This window comes from Lepeophtheirus salmonis, chromosome 5, assembly GCF_016086655.4.
Source record: "Lepeophtheirus salmonis chromosome 5, UVic_Lsal_1.4, whole genome shotgun sequence".
In the NCBI taxonomy this organism is placed as follows: Eukaryota; Metazoa; Arthropoda; class Copepoda; order Siphonostomatoida; family Caligidae; genus Lepeophtheirus; species Lepeophtheirus salmonis.
The window spans coordinates 55,813,282-55,831,743 of record NC_052135.2 but is presented as its reverse complement, the minus strand read 5'-3'; the positions used below and the strand labels follow the sequence as shown (position 1 = coordinate 55,831,743).

Here is an 18,462-nt window from a genome sequence, read left to right as displayed (position 1 = left end):
TTGATTTATCCCTTATTGGGAATAGTCTTAATGTTTTTCATCACACTAGAAAATGTGAGGAATACTACTTTAACATAAGAGAAAGCTAGAATTACTTTTTACAAAATTGAGTATAGATTACATTTGTACCCTTCCACGTATTATTGTTAATTCATACCAACAAATTATTCTTATTGACCCTTTTGGTATACTGCAAATAACACTTAAATTCAGCAAATTGCTCGTCACAATAAAGAAATGACATATTTTTTTCGTTCAAAATTGTTATTATTTATAATTGTTTATTCGCTTTATGGAAGAGACTCCCCCTAACACTTTTCAAGTATTTGCTTAGTTTGAACGGTATTTTTTCCCCACCAAAAAAAAAAGCAATGTCTTTACTTCAATTCTCCCGGTAAGGACTGTGGACATAATTTCAAAACAGGTATCATGCATTTGCATTATCTGGTCTTCCCTATTTCTTTGATTTGAATATTGATCTTTTTCATTGTAGTGGCTACGTTCCCCAGTACTCGTTTCCCTACATTTTTTTTTGAATGCCCAAAAAGCAGGAAAAGGTGACCCCAGAAACTATAGCTGTTTGCTTTGCTCTAGTTAGAGCTAAAGCATACATAGCTAGCTGCCTCACTTTTGGGTGTCCAATAAGCTTTTATTCTCTTAGGAAAATTTTCATTGCATCTACAGCAAAATAACGGGGTATGAGGATAGAGAATGGAATTACGTTGCAGACATTCTTCGATTTTTCCCTCAATGGTCATGTAAGTTCTACTCAGCCCTTAAACGTTTAGTAAGAAGATACCTGATGATGAGGAAAACAACATCGAAGACATATTTGTTTTTTGTTTGTCTGTTTTAATTGAATCATTTTCATATTTTATGTACTCATAATTTGTAGTGGTAGACATTAGTACACTTTTATATAAGTATGTAATAAACTTAAATTGTTAATATTGAAGGGTGGGCTTTGATCTAAGAGGTTAATTTTAAGCTATAACGTTTATTTATTATTAATTTTATCATAATCCCTCTTGACTCAATTTTTATTAATTTAATTTTTTTTATACTGTTGTATTAAATTTTAATAAAGGCCCAATTTAAAAAAAAAGTTAAAACATGAAACTATTTATGATCCATTGTTATGGAAATAAAAAAGTAGCGTCAAACTTAGTACAATCACTCAAAAACTAAATAACAGATTGTCAGAAAATTTTGACAGCTGTCTTATGAATGTTAGTACTAAATGAAAATGAAATGGATTTAAAAAAAATGGTTCATCTCAAGATTAATAGGAATATAATGTTATACCATAATTATTTTCCTACAATTGTTTGACTTCCACAACAATTATTAATAGTGACGTATAAGAGTATAAATGTTACCCAGAGTAGCTATAATACTTCTGCTGGTATACTCTATGACGTCATATATTTATGTCTTGCACAGCAGTAGTCGGTACGGTACATCAAATTATAAATTCTAGCTAGACCGATTACATGATGGCATAACCTTGTACTTCTATTAATCTACAAATTTAAATACTAAGTATATTTGTAATTGACTAAAATATTTACAATATGAAATATGGGTCTATAAGTATTTATAAAATAAAATGAATAAATTTAGATAAAGATCAATGAAACTTTGTAAAATAGTAGAACACAAAAGCAAGGTAAGATTATTATTTCTCCAAATTGAGTTTGAATTACATATATTTGTATTATTGGACATATTAGGGTTAATTTCTAATAAAAAATTATACTTATTAACCTATTAAAAGTGCTGCAAATTGTTCTTCAAGTTGCCAAAATTTATCTTAGCATACAAGATTAGTAAATGGATCAATTTTATTTTAAAGAGACATAATGTGGTGAAATTAAGTCTTTTAAATCAAAAGCTATAACTCATATAACAACTTTGAATAGAAAGCCCATAACTGAATCAAATATGTTTATGATATATTAGTCTGTACCTATATATAAAGTAAAAAAACCAAATTGGGATAACTTATTTGCTTAGTTTGATCAAGATTGTGGTAATTTTGCCGCATCACGTATATAGTAAGGCTTAAAACAAAGTCTTTATTTTGCAATTTGATGAACCTTGTTTTATATTTTTTATATGGTATAAAAGTGGAACATATATCTTCTTTAATTGAATATTACATTAGAAAGCATGGGGAAAATCTATAAGGTTCTGACGTTGATAAGGAGAAATTTATTTGTTTGTGTTTGTTATAGAATGATACATATACTCTGGATTCATCACTGTGATCTCCTTTACCGACTTCTCCTGATTTTTTTATTCATCAGGTACATATTTCCAAAGCTGTAAATCTCTATGCAATAAATGAAAGTTTAATTTTTTGTAATTATTACAGATTAATGCCGGAAGCTTACTACAAGGGAGCACCTGACGTCCAATGTCTTTACATGACACCAAAACATGGATTTCAACCACAAATTGAGCCACCATCCATCGAGTTTGTATCTCCAAAAGGATTAAATAAAACAACAGACTCTGAATCCCTTCCCCATATTGATGTAGTACTCAAAAGTTCCACAGGGATGTTTAAAGGATTCTTCATACGAGCGGAGGCATATGGGGTTACCAAAGGTGAAAGAAAAGGTATATACGAGTCAAATCCCTTTTGCACCTACACAGGTATTCTAAAAGTATCTTTATGGGATAGGAATTGGCAAATGGTGGGTAAATGACACAGGAGTACAGTACCTTCACTGCTTCGGAGCAATTCAAAGCTCAATAACTCATACAGGAAATGTTTTTGCACTTAATGAAGTCCGTGCCACATGGAGTCCTCCTCTTGACTATGAAGGCACCATTGTTTTCCGTGCAACAGTTGTACAAGACTTTAAAACCTATTGGAAAGACATTTCATCAGATCTCGTCACTTTTATTAGGATCCCTTCTTCTCCACAGCATAAACTACGAAGCCCGAGGAAAAATATGGAAGAAAATGATGCGCACACTCAACTAAGAGAAACATCAACGACAACTTTAAAATCAACTCCTTCGCTCTCAACACAAAATCAAACAGCCCGTCAAAAGTTGAAAATAAGCGGATACCCGTTCTCTTGGTTGGGTGAAGGAGACTCTGGGTCCCGCTCCACAGATCCAATTGACTTTCTTCTATTTTCATATCTATGTAGTTTCATTATTTTTATTATTATAAGCAATTTATACTAATGATAAATATTTAAGCCAAAAATTATCTTCTGACGACTTTCATTCGGTTTTTATTTCATTATGTGCCCTTATTTGGTTCTCTTACTCTTAATTTTTTTATTTTCTCTCCTATTCTTTTTACTGTTACAGCTCTCTATCTCTCTCTCTCTCTCTTGCATCCTATGGGTGTACATCATCATCATTTGTGCCTAAAGAAGAAGAAGGCCACATTGGTGCGCTCACATCTGAGGAGTTGTATGTATGGTGGAGAAGAGACCTTCTCTCCCCGGCAGGATTTTTGATCCTTCCTTCCTCTCTTCTTCTCTCCCCATATTTCCTCTTTTTCTCGTCATATCTTATTTTCTTACATAGATATTCTCTGCAGTGAGTGTTAGTTTCACATTAATTGATCATCCTTCTCAATCAGCTGTTCCAGCCAATAAATATATACATATATACTTTTATGTATATGTAGAATAGAAACCCTGTGTTTGGATGTGACACCTCAACAATACCTCAAGCCAAAAAAATAATTGGTATACAGAAACACAAAAAAATACAAAAAATCAAATCATCCCTTCTTCATTTCCCTTCCTTTGGTGCTTTTCCCGGGTGTTTCTTCTTCTACTTCTTCTCCCCCTCCCCACAACTACTACTTGTCCTTGAAACTCCATCACTGCCACTTCATTAGTAATTATATTTTTGGAGTGCTTTTTACACCTCCTCCTCAACCCTTTTATAATTGTAGTATTGTGTCCTATTATGCCTCAGAAAAGAACATCTTCAAAGTCTAAGGAGAATTGCATGTTCCATATATGTCGATGGTATTAAATGGCATTCATCCCTCCCCCCCAAAAAAAATTTAACTTTAATGGAACTCTGAGTTTGTGCGAGGAAGGTAAGAGCCTTTATTATTTCATTTTGTAATAGTTGTAAGTTTTTAATGATGAAGTTTTCCACATTTTTTCTCTTTTATGTCTATTTCTTTATTAAGTTTTGCTTCTTCACTCATATATTATGTACATAGTTATTGTACATACAAAGTTAAGTGTTTTTATGTACAACGTGTATATGGTGCAGGACAAAAAATTGGCGGGTCAAGCATTGAAATATATAACATATTAGAAATATTTTCGCAAAGTTGATTATTTATTATATACATTTGTATTTTTCAACAAATTATCGTCAATTTCTAAGAACAAAATGTAATTTTTTCCTCTGTATTTATTCAGAAAAGTTGCATATTTTATATATATAAAAAAAAACTCTTTAGTTTAAAATTACTTTCCAAGAAAAAAGGACAACAAAGTACTGCAATGCACTCAAACAAACGTCTTATAAATAATGACAAATTTAATAACTACCAACAAGTTTATGAAAGTTGAAAAAACAACAATAAAATAACTGAATAAAAACAACAAAGGACATGTTCGATGTAAAAATTAGGAATATTTTAAAATTGTGAATAATCTTATACGGAACCATCAAATAAATTACTGAGGGTGAATGATTAAATTTAATAAGATATCTTCCAAAATTTCAAGGTTACATTGTTATCAAGGAATTTAAATCCAAAAAACATCAAAACAAGCAGCGAAGCAATGGTAATCCCTCTTAATTACCCCCACTTTTATAGGTCTCAACTGCGTCAGTTTCTCTGCTAGACCCTTACAATTTCAAATAGAGTATTATATTGCTTTAATCTTTTCTACTCAATAATCTATAAAACAGTTCAATTTTTCCACTTTTCAGTAAATGCCTTCACATTGAAAAAAATGAACTGTCTCAGTATTTGCAGAGCCTGACAATTTCTAAAAACATACATCACAGTGTAAATAGTTTGCAACTGCCTTTACAAAGAGAATTGGAAAAAATACATGCCCCAATGATTTAAAATTATGATGTGAGCTATGTCATCTGCTATGCTACTACAAATTGTAGTAATTAACCCTTTAGAGGGACCTCAAATTGCACTTAAAGTAGTCAAAATCCATAATCACAATAAAAGAAAGATTCATAGAGGGATTTAATTGGAAAAGTCATATAGGATCTAATATAAGTCCCTTACTTAAAGTAACTATAGCTAAAATCTTAGCTTATCCCACAAATTTGAGTAAAAAAGCCTATAATGGACACAAGACGTCTATGAAATAGTGGGCTGTATACGTATGTATATATATATGAGGAGCAAAAAAATATATTTATCCTTTTGAATGTTTTTAAGCTTACTTAATGCAATAAAAGAAATTTCGAAACCACTACTGTATAATAGTTTTCCTTAAAAAAAAAATAATAAAAAAATTTTATTTTCATGTTATGTATTTATTTTATATAAAACTATTATAAAATGTTACAATTAAAAAGTCTCCGAAGAAGAAGTGAAATAAATTTTTGTATACTGAAAAAATTGTGTTTTTTTCTCCTATGTCCAACTAGGAAAAGTGCTAATTGTCTTAATCTAAAACTAATTTTCTTCAATAAAAGAACCTTAATTATTGATTCCAAACAGACAGTGATCCTATTTGTAGCCGGATATGAGATCCACTCCTTCGTAATAGCTGTCCAAAAAAGAGTCGAGGTATCAGTTATAAAACGATTATTTTGCAATATCTTTGGAGGCATTCGGTTGTCAAAAAGAACTTAATCCTTATTTGTTTGTCATTTTTGGGTATGGCATTTTTGAATAAAATTTCATTAAACAAATACAAAAAGAAACTATATTAACAAGGATTTTTTTAATTTGCATAATTCAACCTCTTAAATCTTAAAATATGAGTTTAAACACACTTTTTGCATCCCTCATTTTTAATCGTATATATAGTATATATGTATATGGATAGATAGAAAAAGAAAAGGACAATTATTTGTTTTGCCTTCTTTGGTTATAGTAGGTAAAAGTTACATTTATAATATATATGACATAAAAGGATGTTTGCATTATGAAGTTCCATGTGATTCAGTTCAATGCTAGAATGTATTAGCAATTAAGTAGATGAATAATATATATACTCAGATCAAAGAACACATATAGAGTATATATTACTTAGATGGTTGATACTTTGTCCAAGACCGATTTCACGCCCGTCCGGTTTAAACCATAGACAAAGTAATATACTACAAAGAAGCAACAAAACATGCAAATGATTAAGTGAAAGTGTTAGCTGACAAAATGGGTATAAATTATCGCCATGCTGGTTTGTTTTTATTACATTAATCATCTGCAATTCCAATTAGTTGAGATATAGAATACAAATCTAGTTGAGTATGACGGTGTAATAAAAAGTAAATATATATACTTATTTATTTTAGGTGAAGTTGAAAACATAATACACCTTTATAATCAGAGATCAAATAATATACAGTAATCCATTGACATAGGAGTTTCATTTGTTCCTGAATTAAAGTTCATAAGACAAAGCAATTTATCCCACAAGAAATTACTAAAAAATATTAAATTTGAAATATTTCGTGGGTTTCAACGCCAAATATTGATCTGCTAGTATCCTGAATTCGTATTAGTAGCACCTGTATCTCTGAACATAACTGTATCGTTATATCTACTATTTGATGTAGCCTACGTTTATTGCTGTAGACAGAAGATTTAAATACCTTTATAATTAGTGATTCAGTTAGCTATCTATATACCCATTATATTGAGAAATCATTTAATAATTCAGATAGGCACTATTATTGGAACTAGGACAAAGCGTTGATATTTAAAATATTATAAGAAAATACGTCGAACGTAAAAATGTAAAACTAAAATTTAAAAAATAGTTTTGGAACAAAATAATTTTTTTTGGGAAATTGAAAAAAAAAAAAGGCTACAGTCCCATCAGACCGGTCCTACTAAATTTTGCCCGTCTTAAGACTGGTCTTTTATTATACAAACAACATTTGAAGCGGCATAGTTACAAACTATATCATTTCAACTGTTGAAGTTTTATCACAACCTCTTTAATGAGGCAGGATTCACCTGAAGTTTAAAGAATGAGGTATGTGGTTAAACGAATAATACTCAAGGAAATTAATTTCTAGGAATCATTTATTATTTTCTTAGTTTTTATTTACCGTATTACATACTTATTGGTTCGGAAGACCATGGAATGGTAAAAAAGATCAAACTTTTAAAAAGAATGAAAGGGGGAGGGAGACCAATTAGGCAATCAGTTGTAGGACCAATTCAACATTCATCGCTGACCATGTCCAACTTTTAACTAAACGTTTTAATGAATTCCCTCATTCAATTACACAAGGATAGTAAATGAAATCAAGATTATATTGCCTGATCCTACGGAAAAATGTATTTTTCAGACATACGAAGTGAATCATAGCCAAGTTCAGAACATAAATGGACGCCAAAGACAAACGTGACGGATCCAAAATACTTTCTGGACAACAAACTTAATCAAAGCTATTGATACCACGGTCGACAACGACAGAAGGCTGACAAAATGGGGTTTGCCTTTGTACCTTTTGTGTAATACACCTAAAAAGGCATTTAAATTTAATTTTGAGGAAAGTTTTCAATATTTTGTACATTCCACATTTTGTCTGAACACTCATTCATTATGAATGAGTTGTATCAGAGTTCATATTTTTGACTATGTATGTAGAAAAAAAAAGTCTGCAGTCATAATTTCTCGCCATTTTAAGACTTGTTGTTAATATATAATTTATATTCATTTCGCATTTATAGCTTACATTCATACTTACATTAAGTCTTTTAAAGTCTATACGGCAGGGCTTTACACTCATTTTGTAATACATTTTTTTTCAACTGTTAATATATTTTATATTTGTAAATAAAATATTTCAAAGAGTGTTTTGGCCATTGATCGATTCTTACTTTTTTACTACTATCGAATTTATTTGATATAATATAGGGCTTCAGATAAAGTATTAAAAGTTTCAACATGACATTTATTTAATGCTTTTTTTTTCTTCTATTATAGCGCAGTGATTAATTGATTTAATTTTGTTTTATTCATGATAATTAATGCTTGTGATTAAGCTTTGTTTCAAAAAGACGAAAAAAATCATTTGCTCAGGTCCCTTTTTTATTATTGATTTATTCTTTACTTGTTCGTTATTCATTTTATCTATAAAAGACCCGTTATAGGTTTTCAATAATTCGTAAAAATATTGAAAAAAATATCATTTTCCCCGTTATGAAATATGTTAAAGGCTTTTTAATATATTATACAAAACTGAGGAGCTATGATTATTAAAACAATCTAATACCAAGAAAGATTCTTTATTCTTCAACACCACGTATCATTTTTATATATAGAATTAGTAATGGGGTTGAGATTAATACTGCCAAACATTGAACATTAAAAAAGTTCTAGGAATAATTGTAATGAATATCTCAAGGGAAATTATATTTGTGTATTTTTTACGGACTTGTACGTACGTTTAAAGTTTTAAGAAGCTTATAGTTGGAATTTGAAAATAGTTGTTTCATCAAGACTTAATATTTTTTACTTCGTCAACCTTTCTTTAAAAAATAGTAAAAAACCAGAATGCTCACTCGGTAGAGAGCATACCTACACTTTCAATCATTAATTATCCCTAAAAAGTAGCATTCATGTCTGGTGTATGTTTATTTGTCAAATGTTTGCAAGGTTGAACATTTTTTGACATTACAGTGGTACTTTTTTTATTTAACATTGACCTCTCAAAATTTAATGGTGTATTACAGTTAACATATATAACCTACATACAATGTTGTGCCAAAATTCTTGCCTCACTTTTTTCATAATCTTGTTTACAAATTAACAAACCGAGGCTAAAAATGTTCCACTATGGAGGTAAAAAAGTCATGAAATCGGTTGGTATTAGTTAGCTAATTATTCCCAACTCCTGGACTATCTTTATGCAATAATAACAGTTCATAACTGTTCATTGCTTAACAACAGTCAATTTGAGCGGAATTAATCAACTTCCCTAATACTAAATGAATAGTGTGTCGAAAATTCGATAGTTGACAAAAACAATCTTTGTTACTTAGATAGCACGTTTGAAATTATTGGAATTTCAAAGAGATTAAAAGTTTCAATACGTTGTTTTATTTACAAATGTATTTACTTTAAAATCAAGTGGAACTATATTTTTGATAATTCAAGTATTTTATAATTGAGGAAACACTGGGTTTTATGATTTATATAACCTCCGACGACCTTGGTCATTATGCCATAGATGTAAATTAGCTGAATACACTTTTTTGCGGCTTAAATATTAGGTGGCACATATACATACTTACAGAGTGTTCAATCTATCTATCTATGCCTATAATTTGCCGTGCTCTCTTTGAAAAAAAAAAACGTTGACGCTTAGGTTATTGATTTTTTATTGTTAGATAGATTGTTAAAACCTGCTCAAGTTCGAAAAAATGGAACCAATTGTCGAATTTGTTGTCCAAAATATGTTGAAAAGGCTCAGAGCTCTCAAGGACTGCCTTGGCTAGAAGTCCTACATCAGGGGAAGGTATCTTCTTTCTTACGACGAACATGAAGGAAATTAAGTTGCAAGGACCCAAAAAACTCCACCAAATTTGTACATCAAATACAAGCATCATAAATCTATTCAATGATGACAATGATACCTTGGACGCTGCCTACAAGCCAAAGGTTGCCATTTGGCTGGCATAATACGGAGTGATGAAGTCTACGTTCGCGTACAAGATAATGTTGTTTGGCTTGATCACCTAAGACAGGAATACCATTCCGGTTTACATTTTTGACAATGGTCTAAAGTTGAGCTCCTCAGTGTATTTGGAGCTTCTAAAGAATATTTTGATGCCATTACTGGAAGCCACATACCCTCCAGATACAAGATTCATGTGGATTAAAGACTCCGCGCCTTGTCATGTTGCCAAAACAGTCATGCACTACTTCAACCACGAGTTCCATATCGTTATCAAAGCTGATGAGTGGTATTCCAAATGCCTTGATCTTAGCATCTGTTATTTCTATTTGTAGTCAGAGCTGAGAAGGAAGGTAAACGAGCATACCCATGGCTCCATGAGATCCATGAACCTCTCTGTGTAGAGAAATATGTCCCCCTTCAATAAGAAAGATGTAATAAAGACCTGCTCTGCCTTTATTTTCCATTAACAGTAATCAATGCCGAAGGTGATCGTATTCATTGATGCAACAGCTAATTGTTTCAATTTAATATATAATATATTTTGTGTTACATATGCCATTTACTATTATCTAAATTTACTTGGAAATATTGTCGGAATAATTCTGCCCACCCTTCTATATTCTAAATATCAACCAGCAAGTTATGTAAGATTTGGTTACTGGTTAGACTCCAATTAATTTGAAAATATCTTTCCTTGACTTTGTTTTACTTCATGGATATTTAACTAAACTGAATGTACGTAAAGTATAGACATAACAAAGGATATTACGGTGAAGGAAACTATAATATACCAATTGATACACTGCCATAAAAACTTCCTTCTCACCTAAAAAGACATCGGTGCCCTAAAGAATTGAAATATAGATAATTTATTATGTAACATATACATTAAAAATGAAAATTATTTTAAACATAGATGTCTCAATACATAAACAAACATATATTTGATTAACAGATAATTTCTTCCAAAAATAAAAAGTTATCCACGTTAAAAGTTTGTTTGTTTTCAAACGTGAAAAAAGAATGATATTCACTAACTGACAAAATACTTTAAATTTTCTTTTGACAAACGATTATAAAATATGAAATATAGATTGATATCCAACCTATGAAAAAAAGAAAAATAGTATCCTTTACATTAAGAACAAGTACGTTAACCAATATTTAATTTATGGGATACTTGTATTCCCTGAGTGCGAAGAGATTAAACCTTTGTTATTCTTTGGACAATTTTATACACCACTATCTTGTTCAAAGGAAATCATCCACTCAAACCCACTTTGCAAAACTTATTTTTAAATCCCTGAATGTATTTTATTTCCTTTATTTTTTGAGTGGACAATAAAAATAAAAACAAACATAAATCTTTTCAAATTCATTTATTTATGTTAGTACGAATAAAAAATATAAATTGTGGCCATAAATTGTACTCTCAGATAAGGAACTGCATTCTGATTCAGATTTATTAAAATAAACGGATGGGGGAGATAGAATATTGTAAATTACAAAGCTATAAAAATATGCATGTGTTTTACAGAATATCCATATCGAACTTTTAATTGGTTTTTATATAAGTATATAAAATAAAAATAAGTATAATTGAATTTAAAATCTGCACAAAGTGTAAGATAAAATTTTTGAGTTGTAAAAAATGTGACCTAAAACAAGTACGATAATTTTTCTAGTTGACAATCTAAAGATCATAATTATTTCCTTTTTGAGGAGGGAACATCAAAGTATACATAATTTTTTTATACTATTGTTAAATGAAAGAGAATAAAACTGACAGTTTGTTATAGAAGTTATAAGTCCTTGTTAGACTCGGGGTAGAATTGAAGATAGACATGGGAATAATTACTATTCACTGGACAAAGAGTGTGATTTGTGTATTTTTTTTAGATTTTATTTTTTTAAGTAATTCCCCTGAACTGCTTACAGCTAATGAAAAGTATCGACAACTAAGCTTCTCTCCGTCTGATCATTCTTCAAGTCGTTATCACGTTAATTTTCGATTTCTTTAGTTTAAATCCTCCCGAATCAAATTTTTACAATTCCACAGAGTGTGAACGCAAAATTGCAGTAGGATTTAATTACCATTTCATCCTACTTATTTTTAATTATGATGCGTCATTACGCAACCAAATGACAGCTAAAACAAACAAAAATGTTTTTATGCCATATCCGTAAGTGCAATCACATTTCTTGTAATTAAATCATGCAACTGCAAGCTTTGGGCCGCCACTCTAAAGGAATATGTAGAATATTTTTAGTGAAAGGCCCATATCACATATAATGAGTTTTCAACTCGGATCATTGACATATATTTTCTCAAATTTTGATGTTACGCTTTTGTCAGTTGAGTTTTCAAGAAGATAAAAAAGCTCAATCAAGACCAAGTCTCCTTCCAGATAGATTTTTCAAGTGTATTACATATAATATATTTGTGTAAAAGTATATTCTTTTGCACTGACTTTGAAGTTTTTGACAAATATTAAGTTTGATGAGTCACTCACATATAAAATAACAATTAGTTCGAACCTATTACCAACATGTTTGTATCGTTTCACTCTACCATAGAGTGTGTTTGCTCAAATCAACATTCGTGCAACATGTAATGTTTTCTTAGAAGGGCTGTGAATTTAACTTACATACTTAGTTATTGATATATTATATACATATACGTATGTTACCAATATAAAACAATATCTAGGTAATTCTTTTTCATATTGACAAATATTTATTTCATTTTGAATTTTTCAACAACTATTTCTTGCGGATATTTAGGATTTCTATGAATCTTTTCTTACGTACCATCTGGATTTGATTGTAATTCAAATCTACATATACTATATACACTAAAAAGCAATAAAAAAATCATTTTTATCTCAACACATTTCAGCCATTATTTTTATGATTCTTACAAAGATTGGTCAATTTTCAGGCGCTTTAGTAGTGATTTAAATAAGCCACCCAGCTCTAACAATACAAGGACAAAGAAACTGTTAATTGTTCCAAAATACTTCTTCCATCTTTTAATGAGAATGAGTAAGAATTATTAAAGAAAATTGACAAATGATGTCAAATCTTTCACATAATGGAACTTCTATTTGAACCCTTAGATCAAAACTAAAATACCTACAGAGAAGCTAGCTAGTATCAATCAACGCCATTAATATTAATTGTTTACGTTACGATGTTATTATTTGCTTTCAGTAGGGACATTACAGAGCCGGGGGGCCCTTGAAAGGCTTGGGCGTCCGCAGATTTTTTTTTTTGGGGGGGCTTCATTTTTTTCTTAAAAGTTTAGTCAAAATTTTTGAAACCCGGCCTGTATTTATCCAAATTATATTTTTAAGAAAAGAAATATCCTTTAACAAATTTCGATTCCTTATTTTTCTATTTTAAAGGTTTCACCTTTTAAGCGATAATTTTGTTTGATAAGCCCACAAAAAAAAAAAAATATTTAGGGGGCTACGGCCAATAGGCTGCAAACACTTCTGCCTTACTATTAAATATTATTACTCAAATTATAACTTCTAAAACAAGCCAGTATTTTGAAGTGTATTTTCCAACCCATCCTTTTGAGTTTACCATACTCAATGTTGCATAGAAATATATGCACGTTGCATAACTTTTATGCTCTATTTCTTTTAGTTGGTAAATAGTTTCAAAATGATTTATGGTCGGTATATACATATATACTCTAATGCAAGAAAACCGTTCTAAAGAATCTAGGACATCATCAAATTAGCAAATTATATGGTCATTTTATCTTCTCTAGATTTATTAATAGTATGAATGTTGGAGTCAGCTAAGTCGACCATTTCTGAAAATTACTTGAACTTGCTCATATTATAGTAAAGTTCTTTTATAAATTTACCTTTTTAGTTGTTTAGCAAAACTTTAAGGATCTTTAAGCAGGATAATAATTTGCCATTATTTTTAATCAGGCTTGATTAAATTAACAAATGGGCTGAAAAGTTTTGGGCTTAACAAAGAAAACACAGGCTGTTTTTTCCGTTCAAAAGTGGATTTTATGAAATTTTTATTATTTTTTTATTTTGGATCACTTTATGGTGTGGAGTCCCCATAACACTTTTCAAGCCATTAGTGAGCGTATATGGTATTTTTTCCCATCAAGAAGGAGAGTAAAATTAAAATACAAAATTGTTTTTTGATCCATAGTTTTAAAAATATCAAAAGTAGTGTCACACTTAGCACAATAACTCACATACTAAAGAACAAATAACCATGAAATTTTTAGAGCTGTCTTTTGAAGGTTGCTACTATCTGAAAATGAGTTGAAAATAGCACCTTCTATGTGTAAAGCTTTGTAATTTTCCACCTTTGTGTGGTTTCTTATAGAGGGTATGCACAACTTCAACCTCTCAAAATATTTTTCACTTTGAGTGACAAAAAAATAAAAATAAACTATTTTTTGGTGCATAGAAAAAATCAAAAAGGGGGGAAAACTACTAAACAATTAGCTGATATGTCTTATTTCTTAAGAAAGTACATCTGAAGTCAAAGACTTAAATAAGTAATTTAATTTAGTTTCCTATTAAAAGCAGAGTTATACTTAAAGTTTAATAATTAATAATTTCTGCTCTTTTTCACTCTGAGATCAGGAGGGATATACTCATAGATGCAAATAATATGATAATGATGCTACCTGAATAAAGGATTTACTTTTACTAAACGTTTATCAATATTATTTTTTTTCCTAAAGTGAGAAAAATATGTATGAACTAATCTTTTTTTGGTGTGAACAACAATAAAAAAGACTAAGGATTTGTTGCAAAGTTATAATTGTAAGTCCTTGCGGGACTCGCAAGTAGAATTGATGAACGATATCCTTATAATTCCTACTTATATCATTGCCGGATATGGAGTGAAATTTAGATTTATTTCCTTTCTCAGTAATATGTCTTATTAACTGTATGCATATTAAATTAGTGATGGAAACTGAAGTTAATTTTTTTTACCATAAATTAATTAATTGCTCGAATGATATACTAAAAATCTAATATGCATTGAATCATCTGAAAATTAAAATTGTCATCAAAACATAATTAGTATTTATTTATTGAGATGCTTCTTACAATTCGTTGATTTTAACTTATACGGTGAAAAATCTTCACTTCACACATCATACAAATAAATATACGTCGTGTACATGTGGACATTTTGCATTATTTGTAGCTTATATAAGCTGTTTGTACAAGTTCTTACAAAAAAAGCATTTGAAGAATTTACAAAAACATGTGGTGAAGATAATGGAAAAATGGAATATTCAATGTATGGTCGATATATTGATGTTGTAATTATAAACAATAACTGAAATCTAAAACATATAAATAACTGAGACTTCAGTAGCGGGCAAATGATGATATTCGGGGTCAAGGGGATCCTAAGCTTAGCATTAATGTCAATTGTCCTTAATTTGTGTTGGTAATCAAAGAAGTCAACTTGATCAGTTCTTCAAAAGAAGACGTGCTCTAAAAAATATGAATCAAGCATATATATCCTCTATACTTCCAAACATTGGTGAAGATTGATGTATCTGGACGTCACTGGCGAATATGTATGAGGATATATACATATTGGGTGGATTTTAAGTTTGATTTAGGCCAACCAAATTTTGGGACCGATGCATCTCTACTGAGAAGTTAAACCACATGGAATTTAGAAAAATCCTCTAAGCGGATAACAAATTAAGCAGGGAAACACTAATTTTGTACAAATGAATTCAAGCCAAAAGAGGAACTTATCTTTGAGCAAAGAATACAAAACAGATCTCAGTCTCTCTTTCAGTCATCTGAATTCTGAAATATCTGGTACTATATTATTTCGGAGCTATTACCGTTCAGAGTCACTTTCTACCTTTAAAATAATCCCCTTATTAAAAGTAGGATTAATAAAACTTATGTAAAAGTATTTATATTGATTCTCTATCTTTTTATGAACTCCATATATTTCCAGTTTTATGTTGAAAAATGATAAAAAACAACACTCTTCTTTAGAAACTTATAATTTATTCCTAATACATAGAAATGAAAAATATTATAGCTTATTTTATAGAAAAATATTCAATGTATAGCTTATTTTATAAAAAAATATTCAATGTATAGCTTATTTTATAGAAAAATATTCAATGTATAGTTTAAAAAAGACTTATATTAAATATATGTTTCTCCAAAAAATATAGCTCCATTTTGTAATTTTTAATTGATCCCATTTTGAAATATTAAAATTCTCTACTCATCGTGAATTTTGAGTATTTGCAAGTATAACCCCATAAAAAATGGCACCGCTACAAAATGGAACAAAAATCCTTGGAGATTCATATTTGTCAATAGATCTTTTTTAAATAATACATTGAATATTTTTCTATAATACTAGTAATTATATTACTCATCATTATGTTTTATAAATATTGAGTTTAGAACAAGATGAGTAATTAATAAAAACACTTTTACATAAGTTTTATATATCCTACTTTTAATTTGGGGATTGGTTTAAGGGTAAAAAAAGACTGAATCGGATTAATATCATACCAAATATTTCAGAGTTCAGATGACAGAGACAAAAACTGAGATCAGTTTTGGGGTTTCAGATCATAGATATATTCAATTATTGTCCACAATTCATTCGTTCAAATTTCTACCTCTCCCCTGTGTTTTATATGTATGTCGTGCATTGTTTTCTTTGTCTCCCATTTTGTAAATTATACTACATATATGATATAAGAGACTAAACAATATGCTATCTGTTTCTTTGTAAAGGAAGAATAGTTTGCTACTAATGCATTTTTATATCTTCTAACGAGTATATGTTGCTCTCTAAATAGTGATGCATTAAACATGTCCTGCTAATATGTAAAAATAAAAGGAAAATGAACGTGGTAATTCTGAAAATTGGAAAATGTTTGGGAGAAGATTAGCTTAGTCATCGTGACATTTTATTTGATAACAAGCAAGCAGTTCTGAGTGGAAGGAAATAAACATAAATCCGGCTTCGTACATATCAAAGTCAAATAGGTTGGAATCACTCATAAGGGGGTCCTCAAGGCTACTCTGAGTCCAACATGGACTTATACTTACTACTCCTAAGCAATCCCTCATTGTTAACTCTGTCTGTATAATCAAACGCAAAAGTTATTACTTTATGCTTAGATATTCTGTCTCACAAATTTGAATACAAAAATTATTATTGAGACCAATATGTCTTGAGCCCTATATTCAGAGATTTAAATAACAAGAAACGCTTGTTTATTTAAAAAAAATAATAATATAAATTTTGTAATCTTGACAATTATAAGAATGTTGAAATAAGAAAGCAGATTCATATTTTATAAATAAAACACTTAAAATATAATAGAAGGCAAGAAATTTTAGATGAGACAAATTATATATTTTTTTCAACATTTTTATGTAAAATGGCTGCCTAGAAATATTTATCATTTGCGGGTATTTTGTTTTGTTTCAGCCAATAGTTCTATTATAAAAACAATGTTAAAAAAAAGTTATTAATCGTGACCGATTGGCTCAAAGTGTCACTGGTGGGCAATCTTGGTCAAATTTCTTTATAGAAAGTATTGTTTCTACTTTTAGGTACGTTATATTTATGAAGTGTTTCATCAATTTTTTTTTAAATGTTCAGATAGATTATTAAATAGGTTTTGTATCAAATATGATACTTATGGCGTAATAATAATAGACAATTATAAGTGTTTCAAAGGTGAACTAATAAATCAAGCTTAATTAAATTGTATAAGAGTGACAAATTTGTTGAACTAAATTATCCTTGAAATGTTATTTTGTGCACAAAAAAATTAAATGTCAAGATTACAACTTATTTCAATCAGTTTTGGTAATAAAATACAAGGTATAGTATACAAAGTGGTGATATAAACTCTAACGTCAATACATGGTCTGTAGATATTTCGTTACAGAAACAATTTATGGAATATTCGAGAGGAGAGCAGCTTAGCTGTCATGACGTTTTATTAGAGCAGCTGCAATCAGTCGCAAGAGGAAGGAAATAGATACACATCCCACTCTTCATTTAGCAAGGATAAAGGCCGGAATGACTGCAATAACGATCCTGAATTATGATTTTATGAACATAGACTTGTACATACAACTCGTCAATGTCACTCTCCCGTATTCATGAATACATGCACTTTATATTAGTCGGACGCAAAATGCCAAAAGTAGTACAACCTTTGATAAAAGACGTGAAGAAAGATATATAAGTTCCTTTCCCAAAAATTAAAGAATATTGATAATAGCTTTGGAAATAATAAACTTTCTTCGGATTGCAGCTACAAAAACTCTCACTAATGCTTAAGATCATATTTTTTACAGCTATAATATAAATGTATACTCCTCCTTGTCTTTTCTTTTTAATATGGCGCGCTGAGCTTTAGCTACACACGCTCGTTTATACATTGTTACTGATATTGTTTCGGTCTTTATTTAAGACTAAAGACTACTTTCTCGTACTGTTCAGACTCAGTCTGGTCCAGTACTAAAAATTTATAAATTTTTGTCCTTTAAAACATCGTTCAACTTTATTTTATTTGGACTAGACTGGACCAATTAAATAAGAAGTGCCACAACAATA

General features: G+C 29.9%; 2 protein-coding genes across 2 annotated transcripts in view; both read left to right on the top strand.

Annotated features, from left to right (window-relative positions):
• Nucleotides 1-2,241: 2,241 nt before the first annotated feature.
• LOC121118454 (putative defense protein 3) lies at nucleotides 2,242-3,229 on the top strand. Its single transcript, XM_040713037.2, has 3 exons — nucleotides 2,242-2,309; nucleotides 2,378-2,625; nucleotides 2,690-3,229. The coding sequence occupies exons 2-3, from the start codon at nucleotides 2,382-2,384 to the stop codon at nucleotides 3,202-3,204; spliced, it is 759 nt and encodes a 252-aa protein (XP_040568971.1). The 5' UTR covers nucleotides 2,242-2,309; nucleotides 2,378-2,381; the 3' UTR covers nucleotides 3,205-3,229.
• Nucleotides 3,230-3,546: 317 nt separating this feature from the next.
• Nucleotides 3,547-18,462, top strand: part of LOC121117652 (cubilin) — a 91,132-nt gene continuing 76,216 nt past the window's right edge. The window contains 1 exon segment of the mRNA XM_071888811.1: nucleotides 3,547-4,081. The gene's annotated coding sequence lies outside the window, so the exon portion shown is untranslated.

What these genes read in the sequence shown, in the direction of transcription:
- LOC121118454 (XM_040713037.2), top strand. Translation starts at nt 2,382, where the DNA reads ATGCCGGAAGCTTACTACAAGGGAGCACCTGACGTCCAATGTCTTTAC. An exon ending in TACCAAAGGTGAAAGAAAAG is followed by an intron (nt 2,626 to 2,689) that starts GTATATACGAGT and finishes TTTATGGGATAG; the next exon opens with GAATTGGCAAATGGTGGGTA.